General features: G+C 40.4%; 1 protein-coding gene across 4 annotated transcripts in view; it reads left to right on the top strand.

The window, feature by feature from the left end:
* Nucleotides 1-15976, top strand: part of LOC138948803 (golgin subfamily A member 1-like) — a 35410-nt gene that overhangs the window by 1458 nt on the left and 17976 nt on the right. The window contains exons 2-11 of one of the 4 annotated variants that reach the window (XM_070320427.1): nt 2487-2708; nt 3123-3256; nt 4979-5069; nt 5617-5691; nt 5990-6087; nt 6694-6810; nt 8797-8945; nt 9725-9836; nt 10274-10369; nt 11994-12005. In XM_070320427.1, the coding sequence (XP_070176528.1) occupies nt 2594-2708; nt 3123-3256; nt 4979-5069; nt 5617-5691; nt 5990-6087; nt 6694-6810; nt 8797-8945; nt 9725-9836; nt 10274-10369; nt 11994-12005 (999 nt within the window). In that variant the 5' untranslated portion in view covers nt 2487-2593. Of the gene's footprint in view, nt 1-2486; nt 2709-3122; nt 3257-4978; nt 5070-5616; nt 5692-5989; nt 6088-6693; nt 6823-8796; nt 8946-9724; nt 9837-10273; nt 10370-11993; nt 12006-15976 lie in introns of all 4 variants that reach the window. The other 3 variants (XM_070320425.1, XM_070320426.1, XM_070320428.1) reach the window with 3 other exon arrangements.

Genomic DNA, 15976 nt, shown 5'->3' with positions numbered 1-15976 from the left:
TGGCTCCGAATTTGGCGAGCTCATCCAGCTGTTTCATTGCCTGGTATTCCGCAGTGTGCTGGAACCCATTGCAGGACTACTCGTCGAGTCTTGGCAAGCTCCTGGAGTTTCTCCATCAGACGAGGAAGTTTGTTTCCTGCAAGGACTTCCAAGGTAGACAGTGCATCAGAGAGGAAAACAACTTGGGGCCATTCACTTTCCGAGTCATGAATCATGGAGGCTGCTTGCATGATGGCCTGAACTTCTGCTGCATAGTTTGAGCAGTACTTTCCTGTTGGTATCCCTGCTGTAGAAGTGTGCCCCTCAGGAGATCTGACAAGTACACCGGCTCCTCCATTGGCCACGGCGTTTGTTGCTGAACCGTCTGTATACGCGTGAATCGGCACACATTTCAAAGTGAAGATATCGTCCAGAGTATTCACTTGACACGTACTGAAACAGTGAAAGTGAAACGGACACTGACAGCTGCTCAAATGAGGACACCCTTTAAAATAAATTGACTCAGCAAAATGGTCAGGTTCAAATTCATCAAAAACTAAGAGTAAGAATAGGGCAATAATAAAGAGTGGGAAACTGGGATAAAGACCATTCCATCATTATAATTTTATACCCAGAACAGGTTATGTTTTATGGCTATCTTGCCCCTAGATGTCTTGTGCTGCACCATTCCAGCTGATGCAGGTGACTGTTAATCAAGGTAAATGGTCAAAAACATGTTTTACGTTAATTTGTGGGGGTTTCACAACAAAAAGAGCGGTCTTTCAGTAATGACCCAGTGTTGTTACCTTATGCCAACAGAATTAAAAAATTTGTTTCCAAAGACGGACTCAAAAACATGGTTTGGTAGGTTCGCTACCTTTTTTATTCTTTTTTTTTTTAGAATACATTTTTTTTTCCACCAAGGAAAAAGAGGAAAAAATTGGGTTGGTATGAGATCAGGAAAGGCTGTTTTTTCTTTCTTTTTTTTAGCACTTTCATCTGGCACAAGTACACAAAGGCAGATACACATGTAGATGTATACACCAGGCATGTTGTGTAATAGTAGTAATACATCATTACATGTTAAGCACAGCAAACCATGTACACTCTCATTCTCTCTCTGACTCTTCCTGCTCCCCCCACACACAAACTCTAGTCCCCTCCTTCTAGTTCTACTGATTCATGTTCCACTTCCACAGTAATCTGAGACGAAGATAGAGGGAAAAACATAAAATATTTGTTTTATTGATGAGGTGGGCCAGCTGTTGCACTGCTGCTGTATCACAGCTAATACTAATACCTGCTTATTGGCTAAATGATAGTGACAGGATGTGCACTGTGTATTCACCGAAGGTAATTACACTTCTTTGTTCTGGTAACAGTTTGTGTTGACACCAAGAAAATAATGTTGCCTGTAGGTAATTCTGTGCATTTCATTCAAGGCTCCTTTCAATAATTTGTAGACCTGTGCTGTTGGCCTATACTTTTGTTATGTTAGTTAATCTTAATCTTATGGTAATCAGTGGGTTTTTTAATGACAGCAATGACGCAAATTAGCAATGGATTTTAAGCACTATGGTGCACAAACTAACACAAAAATAAATGTTTGAATTATGCTAACATGTTAACACAGATCTATCTATATATATATATATATACAACTTGTGTCTGTGTGTGTGTGTGTGTGTGTGTGTCTGCGATGCACGCCCAAGGTTCTCGATGGATCTGTTTCAAATTTGGTGGGCATATTCAGGTAGACCCCGGACACAACCTGCTCGATGAGGTATTTCAACACGTGCTCTGAGCGCGCAGCGCTGAACCGATTTTGGTTTTTCTCTGGATCCATTCCCAGTAACTCTTCCTTATCTTCTCCAGTGTTTTCAGCGTTTATCTCCCTTCGTTCGTGTGGCGTCAATCCATATTCTCGTTTCAATTTTTAGAAGGTCACTGTCGACAACGCTCAATCCATATTCCCGTTATACTATTTTTACTCTTCTCCAGTGTTTTGCGCATTTATCTCCCTTCCTTCGTGCGGTGCGCCGGCAAAGCCGGTGTACACCCGGCCAAGCCGGGTCCCCGGCACAGCCGGGTATTCAGCTCGACTTCTTCCCGGCGAAGCCGTACCCGGCGAAGCGGGTATTCATCTAGTATATTCATATATAGACTATATATATATATGACCTGATGTCTGTTAATTTGCCCTACAGAGTTCACTATCAGCACTAGGTTGAAGAATGTAACATGTACAGAGATTAAAGGGACAGTTTTGTGTGTGTGTGTCTGTCAGTCTGTTTGTCTACTACCGTGCAATGTTCTCTGAGATGTAGATTTCTGGCACAGAAGAGAGCAAGTGCATCCATCTGCTCATGAATTTAATAATAGTCATTGTAATAGATTTTAATAGTCTGATTTCTTTTTTTGTGTTTTTTTAACGTTTTCTTCCAATATTATACAGTAATGGAAGTTACGACTTGTGGATGAAGTGTTTGTCTGCCTGCATGTTCCAGGGATAGGCCACAATCTCGCCCAAGTGCTCGACTCCTGCTTCCTCCCACTTCACTCCAGCCTCTCTAACCCCCCCCCCCCCCCTATCCACCCACCCATACCCTGAAGGATGTTTGCCAAACTGAAGAAGAAGGTGATTGAGGAGAATGGGGGCCGGACATTGGAAGCTGGGGACAGGTCACCTAGTCTGTCGTCGTTACCTGGGTCTGTTCGACGCGACTCGGGTAAGAGTAAGACTTGTGAATAGACGAGCTCTGCAAATAACTCTGTTGGGTTTGCACAGCACATAAAAGACCTTCATTCTATCAGAAGTGGAGGCAGCTGATTATATACCTAAACACACACACGCACACATGCATGCATGCGCACACAAACAGACAGACAGACAGAGACACAGAGAGAGAGAGAGACACGCACACACTCTCTCTCTCTCTCTTGTGTAGCAGGACTCTTCTTGCTAATATATATTAGCAACATTGGGAGGAAATGATGTAATTTTCCAGCAACGGGATAAGCGAGTATGAGATGAGATCAAATGAAATATTGAAGTAAGACCATAACGCAAATGTAGCTCTTCCATTCCAAAAGGCGTCTGTATTTGTGATGCATTAAAATGTTAGTTCTAAATATGCTTTCAGCAACGCCCACAGCTGTCCACAGTCCTGTGTCCAAAGAGCCCCCTGCTGGCGGGGGTGGTGGGGGTGACCTCAAGGCCGCTTACTCCATGGAACGACTGGCACCATCATCACCTGCTCCTTCTGAAGATTCAGGGGTTGGTGGCTTGTCTTCTTGTTGTTTGGCTGGATGGTTGGTTGGCTGGCTGGATGGTTGGTTGGTTGGTTGGTTGCCTTGCTACATTGGAACCCCCTTTTTACGACCTCCAAAAATCCTAGAAAATCAGGTCTTTAAAATTAAAGGGAGGAAGTCTTAAAATGGAGGTAAATTTACAGAGGTGATGAACAGAAAATCTGAAAAATTACAGTCTTAAAAGGGAGGTTCCACTGTAGTTCGCTGGTTGTTTGGATTGCTTAGCTACTTCATTGGATTCTCAAACATGACATTTTCGGCAATAGATGAATTCCAGAAATAATTCTGTCTGGTTTGTATAGGTGGTTTAAGAATTGTTTTTCTTTGAGAACAAATTGGGCAAACAAGCACATTGTGGGACCGCCTACCATGTGTGGAGACACACTGCTTACTAGTGATTGGCCTACAATGATATGCAGGTTTGTTTGCCCCACTTTTTTCAAGGAAAAGCAACTCTTCACAGCCCATAACATTTTGACAGAGTTAGTTCCCAACATCATCATTCTATCGGCTATTTTCCAGGTCTTTTGGAGCCCAAGAGAATATTCTTGAGATCTCCAGATTGCATGCTTTTGCCATCATTTCTGGACCTCATGCCCGATTTTGTGTGTGTGTGTAGTGTGGGGGGGGGGGGTGTGGCTGAGAGTTTTTATTGAGTCACTTGAGAAAAAGTGACTCTATGTAATCGGTCAGTGTTAGTCTGTCCGGCCGGCCGTCCGGCCGGCCGCCCGTAGACACCACCTTAACGTTGGACTTTTCTCGGAAACTATCAAAGCGATCGGGCTCATATTTTGTTTAGTCGTGACCTCCAATGACCTCTACACTTTAACGATGGTTTCGTTGACCTTTGACCTTTTTCAAGGTCACAGGTCAGCGTCAAAGGAAAAATTAGACATTTTATATCTTTGACAAAGTTCATCGGATGTGATTGAAACTTTGTAGGATTATTCTTTACGTCAAAGTATTTACATCTGTAGCCTTTTACGAACGTTATCAGAAAAACAAGGGAGATAACTAGCCTTTTCTGTTCGGCAACACACAACTTAACGTTGGGCTTTTCTCGGAAACTATAAAAGTGACCGGGCTCAAATTTTATGTGAACGTGACTCATTGTGTTGTGAATAGCAATTTCTTCTTGTCCATCTGATGCCTCATATAATATTCAGAACTGCGAAAGTGACTCGATCGAGCGTTTGCTCTTCTTGTTTATTTGTATTCTAGGATGAGTGGGTTGATAGCTCATAGCGGTTTTGTTGTTGAAGGTGGTGAGTTAGTTTGTGAGAGTGTTCCGTTATATGTTCCTAGCAAATTTCGTATGCATTTTGAAAAGTTGTTGATGCAGGCAGCTGATAGATTAGTTTTTTTTTGTTTGAGACAGTGTTATCTTTTTCTGTACATCATTTAGCAATTGATCAGTTTGTACATTTGTTGACGCAGGCAGCTGAAAGATTGGTTTATTTTTGCTTGATACATTTTTTTTTTTTTATCTGTACATTGTTCAGTTATTGATCAGTTTGTGCATGAAAATACAGAAGAGGAAATTGCCCGCTGGTCAAGTCCTACTATTGGTGGACTTTAAAAATAAATTGAAAGTTACTACATGGTAGGTGGAAGTAGACATGTTGGGATGGGTAAGACGAAAACATCTGAAACTTCATATTACTTGCTTCTGTATGTGATTTTTTAGGGGAGGAACAATAGCATGTCCAAGGAAGATCTGAAGGCCTTGCTGACCAAACGCACGGAGCAGTGTAAAAAGATGGAGGGCAACATAAGTGGTCAGTATCTGTCGGAAAGATGGAAATGTGCTGGGTTTTTGTTGTTGTAAAGCACCATCTAAGCCAGATAAACGTGTGCTTTAATAAACATCTGCACAAGAAATTGCGTGCCGTGCCCTCCCCCATGTGCCCCTGTGGAGAGGCAGAACAAGACGCAGCCCACATCCTACAGGAGTGCAGGAGCCTCCAAGCCCCTGAAGAGTGAGACTTTGCCGAGCCCGACGACCCTCCGAGAGAAGCTTTACAGACCTACCTGTGGAGCTTCTACGTAAGACCACCAGCTTTATCCCCAGGGCTGAAATCCCAGTGTGAAAAGGCGATCCGCAAGAAAAAGAATGGTTTTTTTTTATTGTTGCATTGCACTGTTTGCGTGTGGTTTTATTTTAATTTTTTTTAATTTTATTTAAATTTTTGTCTGATGTTTCACTTTCTCAAGAAGATGGCATTTTTACAAATGTGTACATGCGTGTTAAGCAGCCAGTTTGTAGTGTAATGTAAATGGATGCGGCAGAAATTATTCTGATTGAGCAGTTTTATCATGTTTCAGATCTGGCCGCACTGATTAAAGACAAGAACAAAACAATGGAGCAGCTGGAAAGGCAAACGAAGCAACATGAGGATGGTTGGTTTGTTCACCAAGAACTTTATTTTTCATGTTTTTTAAGAGAGATAGCTATCGTTAAACTGGTTGAAGAAAAGCTGTGGAGTTACAATATCATATGCATAGTGTGCATGCCATTGTGTACTACTTGGGTCTGTTGTTGAAATCGCCAAAGTATTTTCTTTTCTTTCCGGCCTTCTTTTTCTTTAGTTTTCTCACACCCACAAGTCTCAGTGTAAATGCTTGTGTAGTGTGACTGTTACTTAAATGTTTTTTACATGGCTCATAAGTTTACAAACGTTTTCATCATTTTTTTCAGTTTTAAACCAGCGGCTGTCTGAACAAAAGGCAGAATTTGAAGCGTACAGAGACAAGTTGATTTCTGGATATCAGGAGGATAAACTTGCCCTTGATAAGGTAAGCAAAACAAATAAAAAATGGACTGTTCTTGTGGTTGGTAGTGTAGCAACTGTTGTCTGGTGTTTTGTCATGCTTTTGTTATTTTACTGTGGCTTGTGTCTGTATAAGTTTAAATATTTGTTTAACTCTGTTGTTGCTATAATAATCCTTTAGTTGTTCCCTGTTCACTGAGGTTGTACAGCTTCTTCATTGCTAGAAAAGTTCTGTCTTTCTTATTTTCTTACATGTACATGCAGCTTTTTTGTTTTGCTTTCATTTATCCCAAAATAGTCCTCAATTTTGTATGACTGGGTAAAGTTTTAGGTAGTGTAGGAGAAAGTAAATATAGTTGTAGTTGGACATCTTGACCTAAAAGCACAAGTTGGTTTAGGTATGAGAAGAGCTGTCTTGTGGTGTGGATATATGTACTTACCGTTGTGTGTTTTTTACCACAGACAAAAATAACACTTTAAATCTAGCATCATATAACAACGATCATCTGTGGTGGCTTTTATTTTTCTCTGGGCTTTTTTACACTGCCATCTTGTGATAAATGAACCCTTTATCATTCTTTCACCAATTAACAGTGCATATGTTTGTGTGTGCGTGTACGTGTGCATGCAGGACAAACAAGAACTGGCCAAAAAGTTACAGGTGGCTGAAGAATATCGTGAGACATTTTTCAAACGGGAACTGGATTCCGACGAAATACAAGACTTCACTGTGCAAGAACTTGCAAAAGTGAAGCACATGGTCTGTTATGGATAAAGTTAATTGTTTGGCGCTGGTTTTGGGAATAATTGCACTGGTTTTGGGAATGAGAGCGCTGGTTTTGCCATGTCGGTTCAGGTATTTTCCTTGCACGAAAGCATGAAAAGTTGCTGTGGCATGAAGGGTAATGGTGTGACTTTTCTGACTTTTTTTGTTTTCTTCATGGTTTTGAATACATTAGTGTATCCAATATTCTGTGTTTTATTTTTTAAATTTTTTATAATAACAAAAATTTATTTGTTCTTTTTGCATCATGATGTTCTTTATAAATACAGTTGCTTTTGATTTCAGTGAAGGATATTAATTTTAATAATTATAGAAGGGATGAAAAGTATGCCTGAGGTTTTAAAACAACAATAACGTTAGCTGAAGATCTAATGTGTAAATGGTGAACTATTCAGTTCAGTTTATAACTTATCAGACTGTTTCAGGAAAAAAAAAGTTTGTGTATGTGTGCATATGTATTTGAAACACTGAGGTTGATCATTTCATGTGGCGTGGTGGTGAGACATCGGCCTCCTAATCAGGAGGTCGTGAGTTCGAATCCTGGTGGGTTAAGAGTAGAGATTTTTCCGATCTCCCAGGTCAACTTATGTGCAGACCTGCTAGTGACTTAACCCCCTTCGTGTGTACACGCAAGCACAAGACCAAGTGCGCACGGAAAAGATCCTGTAATCCATGTCAGAGTTCGGCGGGTTATAGAAACACGAAAATACCCAGCATGCCTCCCCCGAAATCGGCGTATGCTGCCTGAATGGCAGGGTAAAAACGGTCATACACGTAAAAATCCACTCGTGCTGAAAACATGAGTGAACGTTAGAGTCTAAGCCCATGAACGAAGAAGAAGAAGAAGATAGTTTCATGTTTAAAACGGTGTTGCACCTTTTTTCTCTGTTTAATATATATGTTTTTCGGTGCTGGGATTGGTATGCATGCAGTCCACTTTTGAGTGAATGTTTACTTTCATTCTGTGAGTGAGGAGAGTTTGCACACTCAACAACAATGTCTGTACTCCCCTATCACTGGTGAAGGTGTCTGGAGTTAAGAGACATAAGACATAAGATTTTATTTCAACCACGTGCATTACACAGGAATATATCTTGGTTTGAGTTCATGCAATACATAGTACATTCAAACATTAACACCAACAACCAAACAGAGTGCTAACAGAACTGCATGCACACACTCACTTACACCCACACACACACCCACACACACACACACACGCAAAAAAAGTTAAAAAGCAAACTATTTCTGTAAAGTCTTTACTTAAAGTTAAACTGTCCTGGGCATCAACAGAGAGAGAGAGGAAGATGGAGGGAGGGGTAAGAGTCGGAGAGAGGAGAGAGAAAGGGAGGGGAGAGAGAGAGAGTGCGAGTGAATGAGTGAGAGAAAGAGAGTGAGTGAGTTAGTGAGTGTTTCTGTATGTCTGTCCGTTTGTGTGTCTGTATGTTTGTGCGTGAGTGAGAAACAGTTTTGTTAGCAAAGATGATAAATGTTCAAATTTGTACATGCTGTGTTTTCTTACAAAAATGAGAGAACAACTGTGCGTTATCATATTTAAGTTGTACGGTGAATCAGGTGTCAACCAAACTCTCTGTTCCCCAATGTTATTCATTGAGTATTTTGCTTTCCTCTTTATAATAATAATAATAATGAGAGCTTATATAGCCCGGACCACAGTGAACTGTGCTCTCCGTGCTTTACATATTAACTATGAATAAAAACCGTACTATTTAAACATCAAATACATATGTATATATTCTACCAAAAATAATGTAACAATAAACTTTCACCAACACATTCTCCCCTTATAGATGCACAACTCACAATAAATCATGTACAATGAAAAATATCAATAAGTCATGGTATAACTTTGTGAATGAGTTACAAATACATGATAAAATTCAGACAAAAATGGCATTAATATAATCATTTTGTGGGTTGTTTTTTCAGTTGATAATGGCACAGACAGAACTGGAAAAATGTCGCAAGGAGCTGGAAACCAAATCAGAGCTTCTAACGTCTACGCAGAGCAGAGAGAAACAGTTGGACACAGACTATGCAAAGACAAAAGAAAAAGCTGACACCCTGGAAAAAGAATGGCAAGTGTGGTGAAGATGATGGGCTGTGTTGTTGTTGGTGGTGGTTTGGTGGTGGTGATGGTTCATATGATGTGGTGGTGGTGGTGGTGGTTGATATAATGATGATGATGTTTTTGATGCTGTTAAAAAAAAAGGGCAGCTGTAATTTATTTCTTTGGTCATCAACTTGGAAGAATGTTTTTAAAATGTATTATTTCGTTTGATTATATTGTTCATGTATGTATGTATGGATGGATGGATGTGTCTTGTTTTAGACAAATGTTTTTTTTAAATGTATTGATTTTATTAATCAAATTGCTTATGTATGGAGGGAGTGATGGGTGTGTCTTGTACGGACTGTGTTTTTTTTGTTTTTTGGGGCGGGGATATAGCTCAGTTGGTAGCGCGCTGGATTTGTATTCAGTTGGCCGCTGTCAGCGTGAGTTCGATCCCAGGTTCGGCGGAAATTTATTTCAGAGTCAACTTTGTGTGCAGACTCTCTTCGGTGTCCGAACCCACCCCCCGTGTACACTACATTGGGTGTGCACGTTAAAGATCCCACGATTGACAAAAGGGTCTTTCCTGGCAAAATTGCTTTGGCACAGTTAATAATTGTCTACCTATACCCGTGTGACTTGGAATAATAGGCCGTGAAAGGTAAATATGCGCCGAAATGGCTGCAATCTACTGGCCGTATAAAATGTCATCTCACACGGCATCGCTGCAGAGCGCCTAGAACTGTACCCACGGAATATGCGCGATATAAGACTCATTGATTGATTGATTTGTTTTGCTTGCAGTGAGCGATTAACAGAAGACAACAATGAACGTGCAGAGCTGGTAACTTCGCTTTCCAAAGAGAAGTCAGCATTTGAAAAGCGAGTAGACCAGCTCACCCGTGAAATGACAGAGGTGGGTGAAGATTTTGTTTTTGTTTAAGTTGGGGGGGGGGGGGGGTTGTTAGCAAAGGGATGTGTAGTTGCTCTCTGTTTGCATGTTTTAAGTATAGATTTTAAGTACACGTGTATAATCGTTTCCTGATTTGGACACTGACATCGTAAGGTTTGTCTTACACTGTCATTGTGATGTTGAACATATAAAAGTATTAAAACTTTGAAAGGAACTTTGTCCCATGCTGCATATGTTATTTTCTATTGTCAATTGCGTGTGTTTGTGTGTGAGAGAGTTCGTGCACATGTGTGTCTTTTACAAAAGGTACAAGAGTGAAAAGGAGTGACTGAGTCTTGAGTATGTTTGATGTTTTTAAGCTTTATTGATTTATTCATTTTAAGAGCCGTCAAGGGACAATTTCCAATGGACACTAAAGCATTGCATATCTTATGTTACAGAAACAGAGCCAGATCGCCAAATTAAACCATCAGCTATCGGAACTAGATAACAACTACAGAGCACTAGAACACAGCTCAGAAATGCACAGAAATAAGGTATTTTTGTTTTACCTGCTCACTTTTTGCGAATGTTTTACTTGTTATCGGTCTTTGTGAGTCGTCGTTGTGTTAGCCGTGTGTAAATTGTGTTTGAAAAGTGCCATGGAGGAATGTGAGTTTATGTTTTCTAGTTGTGTGATGTAACTGTTAGTTTTGTAAGTAAGTATTCCAGTCTTTTTCTGCTTCAGAACATTGGGCACAGGTGTTGTCACTTGCAGCCAGCTTTTTAGACTGCACATTACATTTTGGTACGAAATGTGAAGCTTGTGGTTTGAGTAAACAAGATTGGCTCGTAGCTTTGATATAACGTGGAAAGTTGTAATGTACGATATTTGCAGTGAGCTTATTCTTCTTGATGCTATCAATTTGAGCGGGGATAGCAACAATTGTTTTTTTAATCAGGAAACATTATATATGGAGCAGTTTTGATGCTTTGTTACGCTTTAGCCATGGGAATTGTTTAGTGCACAGTTGTCCTCTGATAATCCAGGCACTTACAGTCCGGAATTGATTTTGCAAGCGTTCACACACATTCATCCACACACAGACATGTGCATGTACACACACATGCATGCATGCACACATACACCTACGCATGCACGCACACCCGCACACACACACACACACACACACACACTCACACACACACACACACACACACACACACACACACACACCACACAACAAAAATATGCACAAGCAAAGGAAGATGAACAATTTACAAAAACACAATTATTATTCTCAACATCAAGGGAGACCAGGCAGTCTGCCAATCCAGATTTGTGTGTGTTAATTCAGAATAAAAAGATGGGAACAGCAATAACTCAATTCAGCCCCCATGTGAGGTTCACCGTTCCACTGAGTCAATCTGAAACGGTCGTTCTTTTTTCAGGAAGTTCACGTCACTCCCAGAGTGTTCAATCGGAACTATGCCGCGGGAACTGAAGTGTTTAGATTATCAGAGGTTGACTGTGTTAGAGGTTTGGGTTGGTACTAACACCAGGTTGAGCTTCAGTAACATGATGGATAAAGATTATTAGTCATGCCTGCTGGGGTCAAGTACATGTAGGTGTATTGCATGTTTGCTGTTATAAGGTTATACAGTAGCTTGATTGCAAACGGTTAGCTTTTTTACTTATCATTATTATTCTATAAAAAAAATTTGAAAATAAATTGCACCCACCACCCAAACCCATGTGCAGGGAACTCTTCTGTTAATCTTTTTGTACAAGTTACGGACTACAGATCCCCGCTCCCCCCTTTCCTCCCCACTTCCATAATGTTCAGTTCATGCATGGATCAGGCATGGAATTATCGTCAGTTTTTTTCCCCACCGAAGCATGACTTTAAAAAGTTGCCCAATTCACCACCCCTGTCCCCTATTCTCTAAGCAGCGTCTTTATCTACAGTTATTAGTCATATTGCAGGGGAGTTTTCTTCTTTAAAAGGACATTGGAACTTCCTTCTTAAGGTTACAAACTGTCCAATGCGGTCAAGTGACAAGAAGCATGACCTGACAATTAACCCGAGATTAAGATGCTGCTTTGGATCAAATTTCCAGTTTTTACTTACCTGATGTTGTTTTGTCTAACGAGTTTTATTGTCCTATCCCTCTTTTTAGGCTTCCCATCAGGTGAGATTTAGAGATTTGCTTGATGCTTTTTTTGTCAGTGTTGCTGTTTAACCTTTGTTTCTTAGGATTGGTTGCTGATGAACAAATAGGCATAAAAACACAAACAGGCAAATGTAGACAGGCAGAAAGACAAGACAGGCAGGCAGGCAGACAGACAGACAGACAGACAGACAGACAAAACCCACACAGAGAAAGAGAGAAGACAGACAGGCAGACAGACAAAAACACACACAAAGACACAGAAAGATGGACAGACAGTCAGACACCCCCCCCTGCCCAATACACACACACACACACACATTCACAAACACACACACACATAAACACTTTCTATTTGTGTTATTTGACTGTCCTTAGAAATATATAATGCATTATTGTAGACAGAGACAAGTAGAGCAGAAGAGTGCTAAACAGATTAGATTGCTATATTTTGTTTTTGAAAATGTATCCCTGCTTGTTTCCCTTTCTCTTCCCTAATGTGCATGCTAGCTTAGAAGTGACGACACAGCACTGTAGCCTGAATCAGTGTAAAACACTGTAAAACATTTTCACCTGTGTGTTGTGATGTGACAAAAATGTTGGTAATATTAGTGAAGGCTTGTACTGAGATTTGTACTTAATGTGTGTGTTTTGCTGCGACACATTTTGTAGATGTACGATGCTCATCACAGACTTTTGAAAACTTCTGTGGCAAAAAATGGTGATCCTCAGAACTAGAGCACAGAAACAGTTGATTGTGTAGCATGTGTGATTAGCTAGTGGGTATACTATCTTCATTTGGCAGAATTTATAAATTGTCTCATGTGCTTATTGATTTTTTGTTTTCATTTGGAGAAAAAAAGGTAAAGACAGAAATGCAGTATTGAAAACATGTGGCCCAAGAGAGATTGACTGGAAGAACAATTTTACTCAAACACATTTTTCTCCAGCCAAACAGATGTGTAATGACCAGTCACACGTGTGTTTAAGGCCTGTCAACATGAGAGGTTTGACAGTAAACAATGCTTGAAAAGAACTGTCCAATGGGCGGTTCTGGTGACGTTATGCCCCTTCTTTCTTTCGGCTGCTAACTGGCGCCACCTCGCGGCAAGATCACACGAGAAAGGTTAAAAAACTTACATTGGTCCCAAATAGCATATCGGTTTGGTAACAGTTCGTGTGTAAGTCGTGCATTTTATACGGTAAACAGACAATGGTCGGTTCTGGTGAGGTTATGCCCCTTCTTTCTTTCGGCTGGTAACTGGCGCCACCTCGCGGCAAGATCACAGGAGTTGTCTCGCGTTATCACCCCAGGACGCTCATTAGAATGTTTTGTGGAAGAGTTGCATTTCCTTGGACATTTTCAGGCAGATAAACCCACGTAGTATCGGAGTCAAGCAATCGACTGACATCCTAGTGAAAATTATCTCCAGTCTGCGTTTTCTGCATATTCTAAAAGTATGCACATTGGAGCTGACTATTCAGTGTTGATGCGATCGCGTGCCTCAATCAGTGCAAAGATTGCCGACTGATTGTAAAAAAGGAAAGAGAGAATGCTTTATGTCCTACAGGCTAAATATTTCGCCTCTTAGGGACAAGATATGGGTTATATGATTCGAGTTTCACGCCCTCACAGCTTTTAACGAGATACACAAAGCGTATGCGTGTTTAGGTGGTATTAGCCATCTGCACTTATGGCAGAATGACCGATATCTTTTACGTGCCATTGTGGTGACACGGGGGTGGGACATGGCTTCCATCTCTGGGTCTGCACATAAAGTTGACCCGTCCCGGCCCGAAATTCGAACCTGCGGCCTTCCGATCACAAGTCCCGTACTCTACCAACTGAGCTACCAGGCCCCCTCAACCGATTGTAGACATGCTGCTAGCTTAAGGGTTTGGCCTACAGTGTCATGTGGGTTTATTTGCCTCAGTGTTTCCAAGGAAAAGCAACTCTTCCACAGCCCATAAAAACCTGAGAGAAATTATTTCTGGAAATTGTCAATTTTGCAACGGAAGAATGGACAGTTTAATGGACTTTTGCCTCTCAGAACAGGTTGCGCAAGTGCTGTTAGTTAAACTGTCTTGGCTTTATTGTTGTTTGTTCTTTTTATGAGTTTATGAAGCTCAGTTTGCACAGATAATTATCCTTATTTTTCAATGATTTGATGCCAGCAGGTATTGGGTGAAAACTTCTCTGGTTCCCATTTGTCGTTTTTGTTTGACTTGACTGATGCCTGTGTATCCAAACTGTATATATACAGTGGTACCTGTGATGAAAGGACACCCTTGGACCCAACAAAAAGTGTCCCTACATTGCAGGTGGCCTGTCATGACAGGTATATTTTGGTAGAGATAATAGACAACGGGACCTCAGAATGTGTCCTTTTAAGGGAGGTGTCCGCTCATCAGAGGGGCCCCACATCACAGGTACCACTGTGCCTTGACTTGACCTTAACTTTTCTTTCGTTATTATTATTGAGTTGCAAGTATTTGTTTAGCTTTGGCAGAATCGAAACCTTGGTTTGTAGATTGCAGAACGTATGTTTTTATATCGTTACATGTAACAGTAAAGATATGTTTGCTTCATTATTGTGGTTATGTTCTGTCTAACTTATTTCTTTATCTAAATTTTGTTTAAATTTTTTTAATTCATTTATATACACATAAACATAACGTACAGCATACACAGAATTTACCTTACTGTCTCCCTTATTTCTTAAAGTTAGTGTGACTAGTACAAGTTAGCTTTAACAATTCTCTCAAACATATACAAATAATAAAAGTGCATGATGATCATGAATATAGTCTAATTTGACCGTGTGTTGTCATCAGTGAAACTAACCAGCTCTGCCAATCAGACATTTAGAATACCTGTATGAATGTTTGCAATATATAGAAGCGTTTCTTGGTGTCATTTGAGGCATTTGATCATAGTGTTGTGATGAATGCAAATTAGAATGGCATTCAGATCATTTGTTATATTTCATAATTGCTAAAATTTCAGGCTACAACTACTTTAGCATACCAATAGGCTTCCACCCAAATAAGAAAATCTGCGAGTTATCTAGTGTGTTCTTAGCAACAACAAAACAAAAGCAAACCAAACAAGTGTGTTCTTAGCGATAAAAAGGCAAGATACAGCCACCAGAAGAATTAAGGGGTACAATTGCAGCATTTTGAAAGTCTGCATAAGGAGGCAATAATAATAGTTATCTACAGATGATAATGCTTATTGCTGTTGCAAGCAGAAATGTCACTTCTTTTTGCAATGAATCTGGGATTGACGAGACCGTTTCTCGTGGTGGTAAGACGTCGGCCTCCTAATCGGGAGGTCGTGAGTTCGATTTTTCCAATCTCCCAGGTCAACTTATGGGCAGACCTGCTAGTGACTTAACCCCCTTCGTGTGTACACGCAAGCACAAGACCAAGTGTGCATGGAAAAGACCCTGTAATCCATGTCGGAGTTTGGTGGGTTATGGAAACTCGAAAATACCCAGCATGCCTACTCAACGAAAGCGGAGTGAAGCTGACTATGCTCTCAGAGTATATTTTGGGGAACCCAAATGGGCAAACGAGCTCATACGTAACCACAAAAAAATTCTGGAACGCTGAAGAAGAAGTGAACAGCAAATTCCTGATGAAAATTATCAACAACAACGTTGTTCCTAGTACTAGTAGTCACTAGTATGTGAAAAAACATGCAGAGCATATTGTATCATTTGCAAAAAACAACAACAGCACATCGTGTTTCTTTTATTTAAAAGAGCATGTCTTTGGTTACCAATATAATGCTGAATTGCTTACTGTTTCTGTGTGTGCAATATTTACCGTTTGGTTTGGTTTGTTTGAGTTTTTTGTGGATTTTGCTTGTTAAACACACATGGACATAAAAAACAAGTCTGACAACCTGTCATAGATTTTGACATGTACCGACACAAAAAGGCAGCTATATGCACAAAGATGTTCACACATACAAACAGTGAGATAGC

Source organism: Littorina saxatilis, linkage group LG15 (assembly GCF_037325665.1).
Source record: "Littorina saxatilis isolate snail1 linkage group LG15, US_GU_Lsax_2.0, whole genome shotgun sequence".
Lineage (NCBI taxonomy): Eukaryota > Metazoa > Mollusca > Gastropoda > Littorinimorpha > Littorinidae > Littorina > Littorina saxatilis.
The sequence above is the reverse complement of the archived record's forward strand: the minus strand, read 5'-3'. Positions and strand labels throughout refer to the sequence as shown.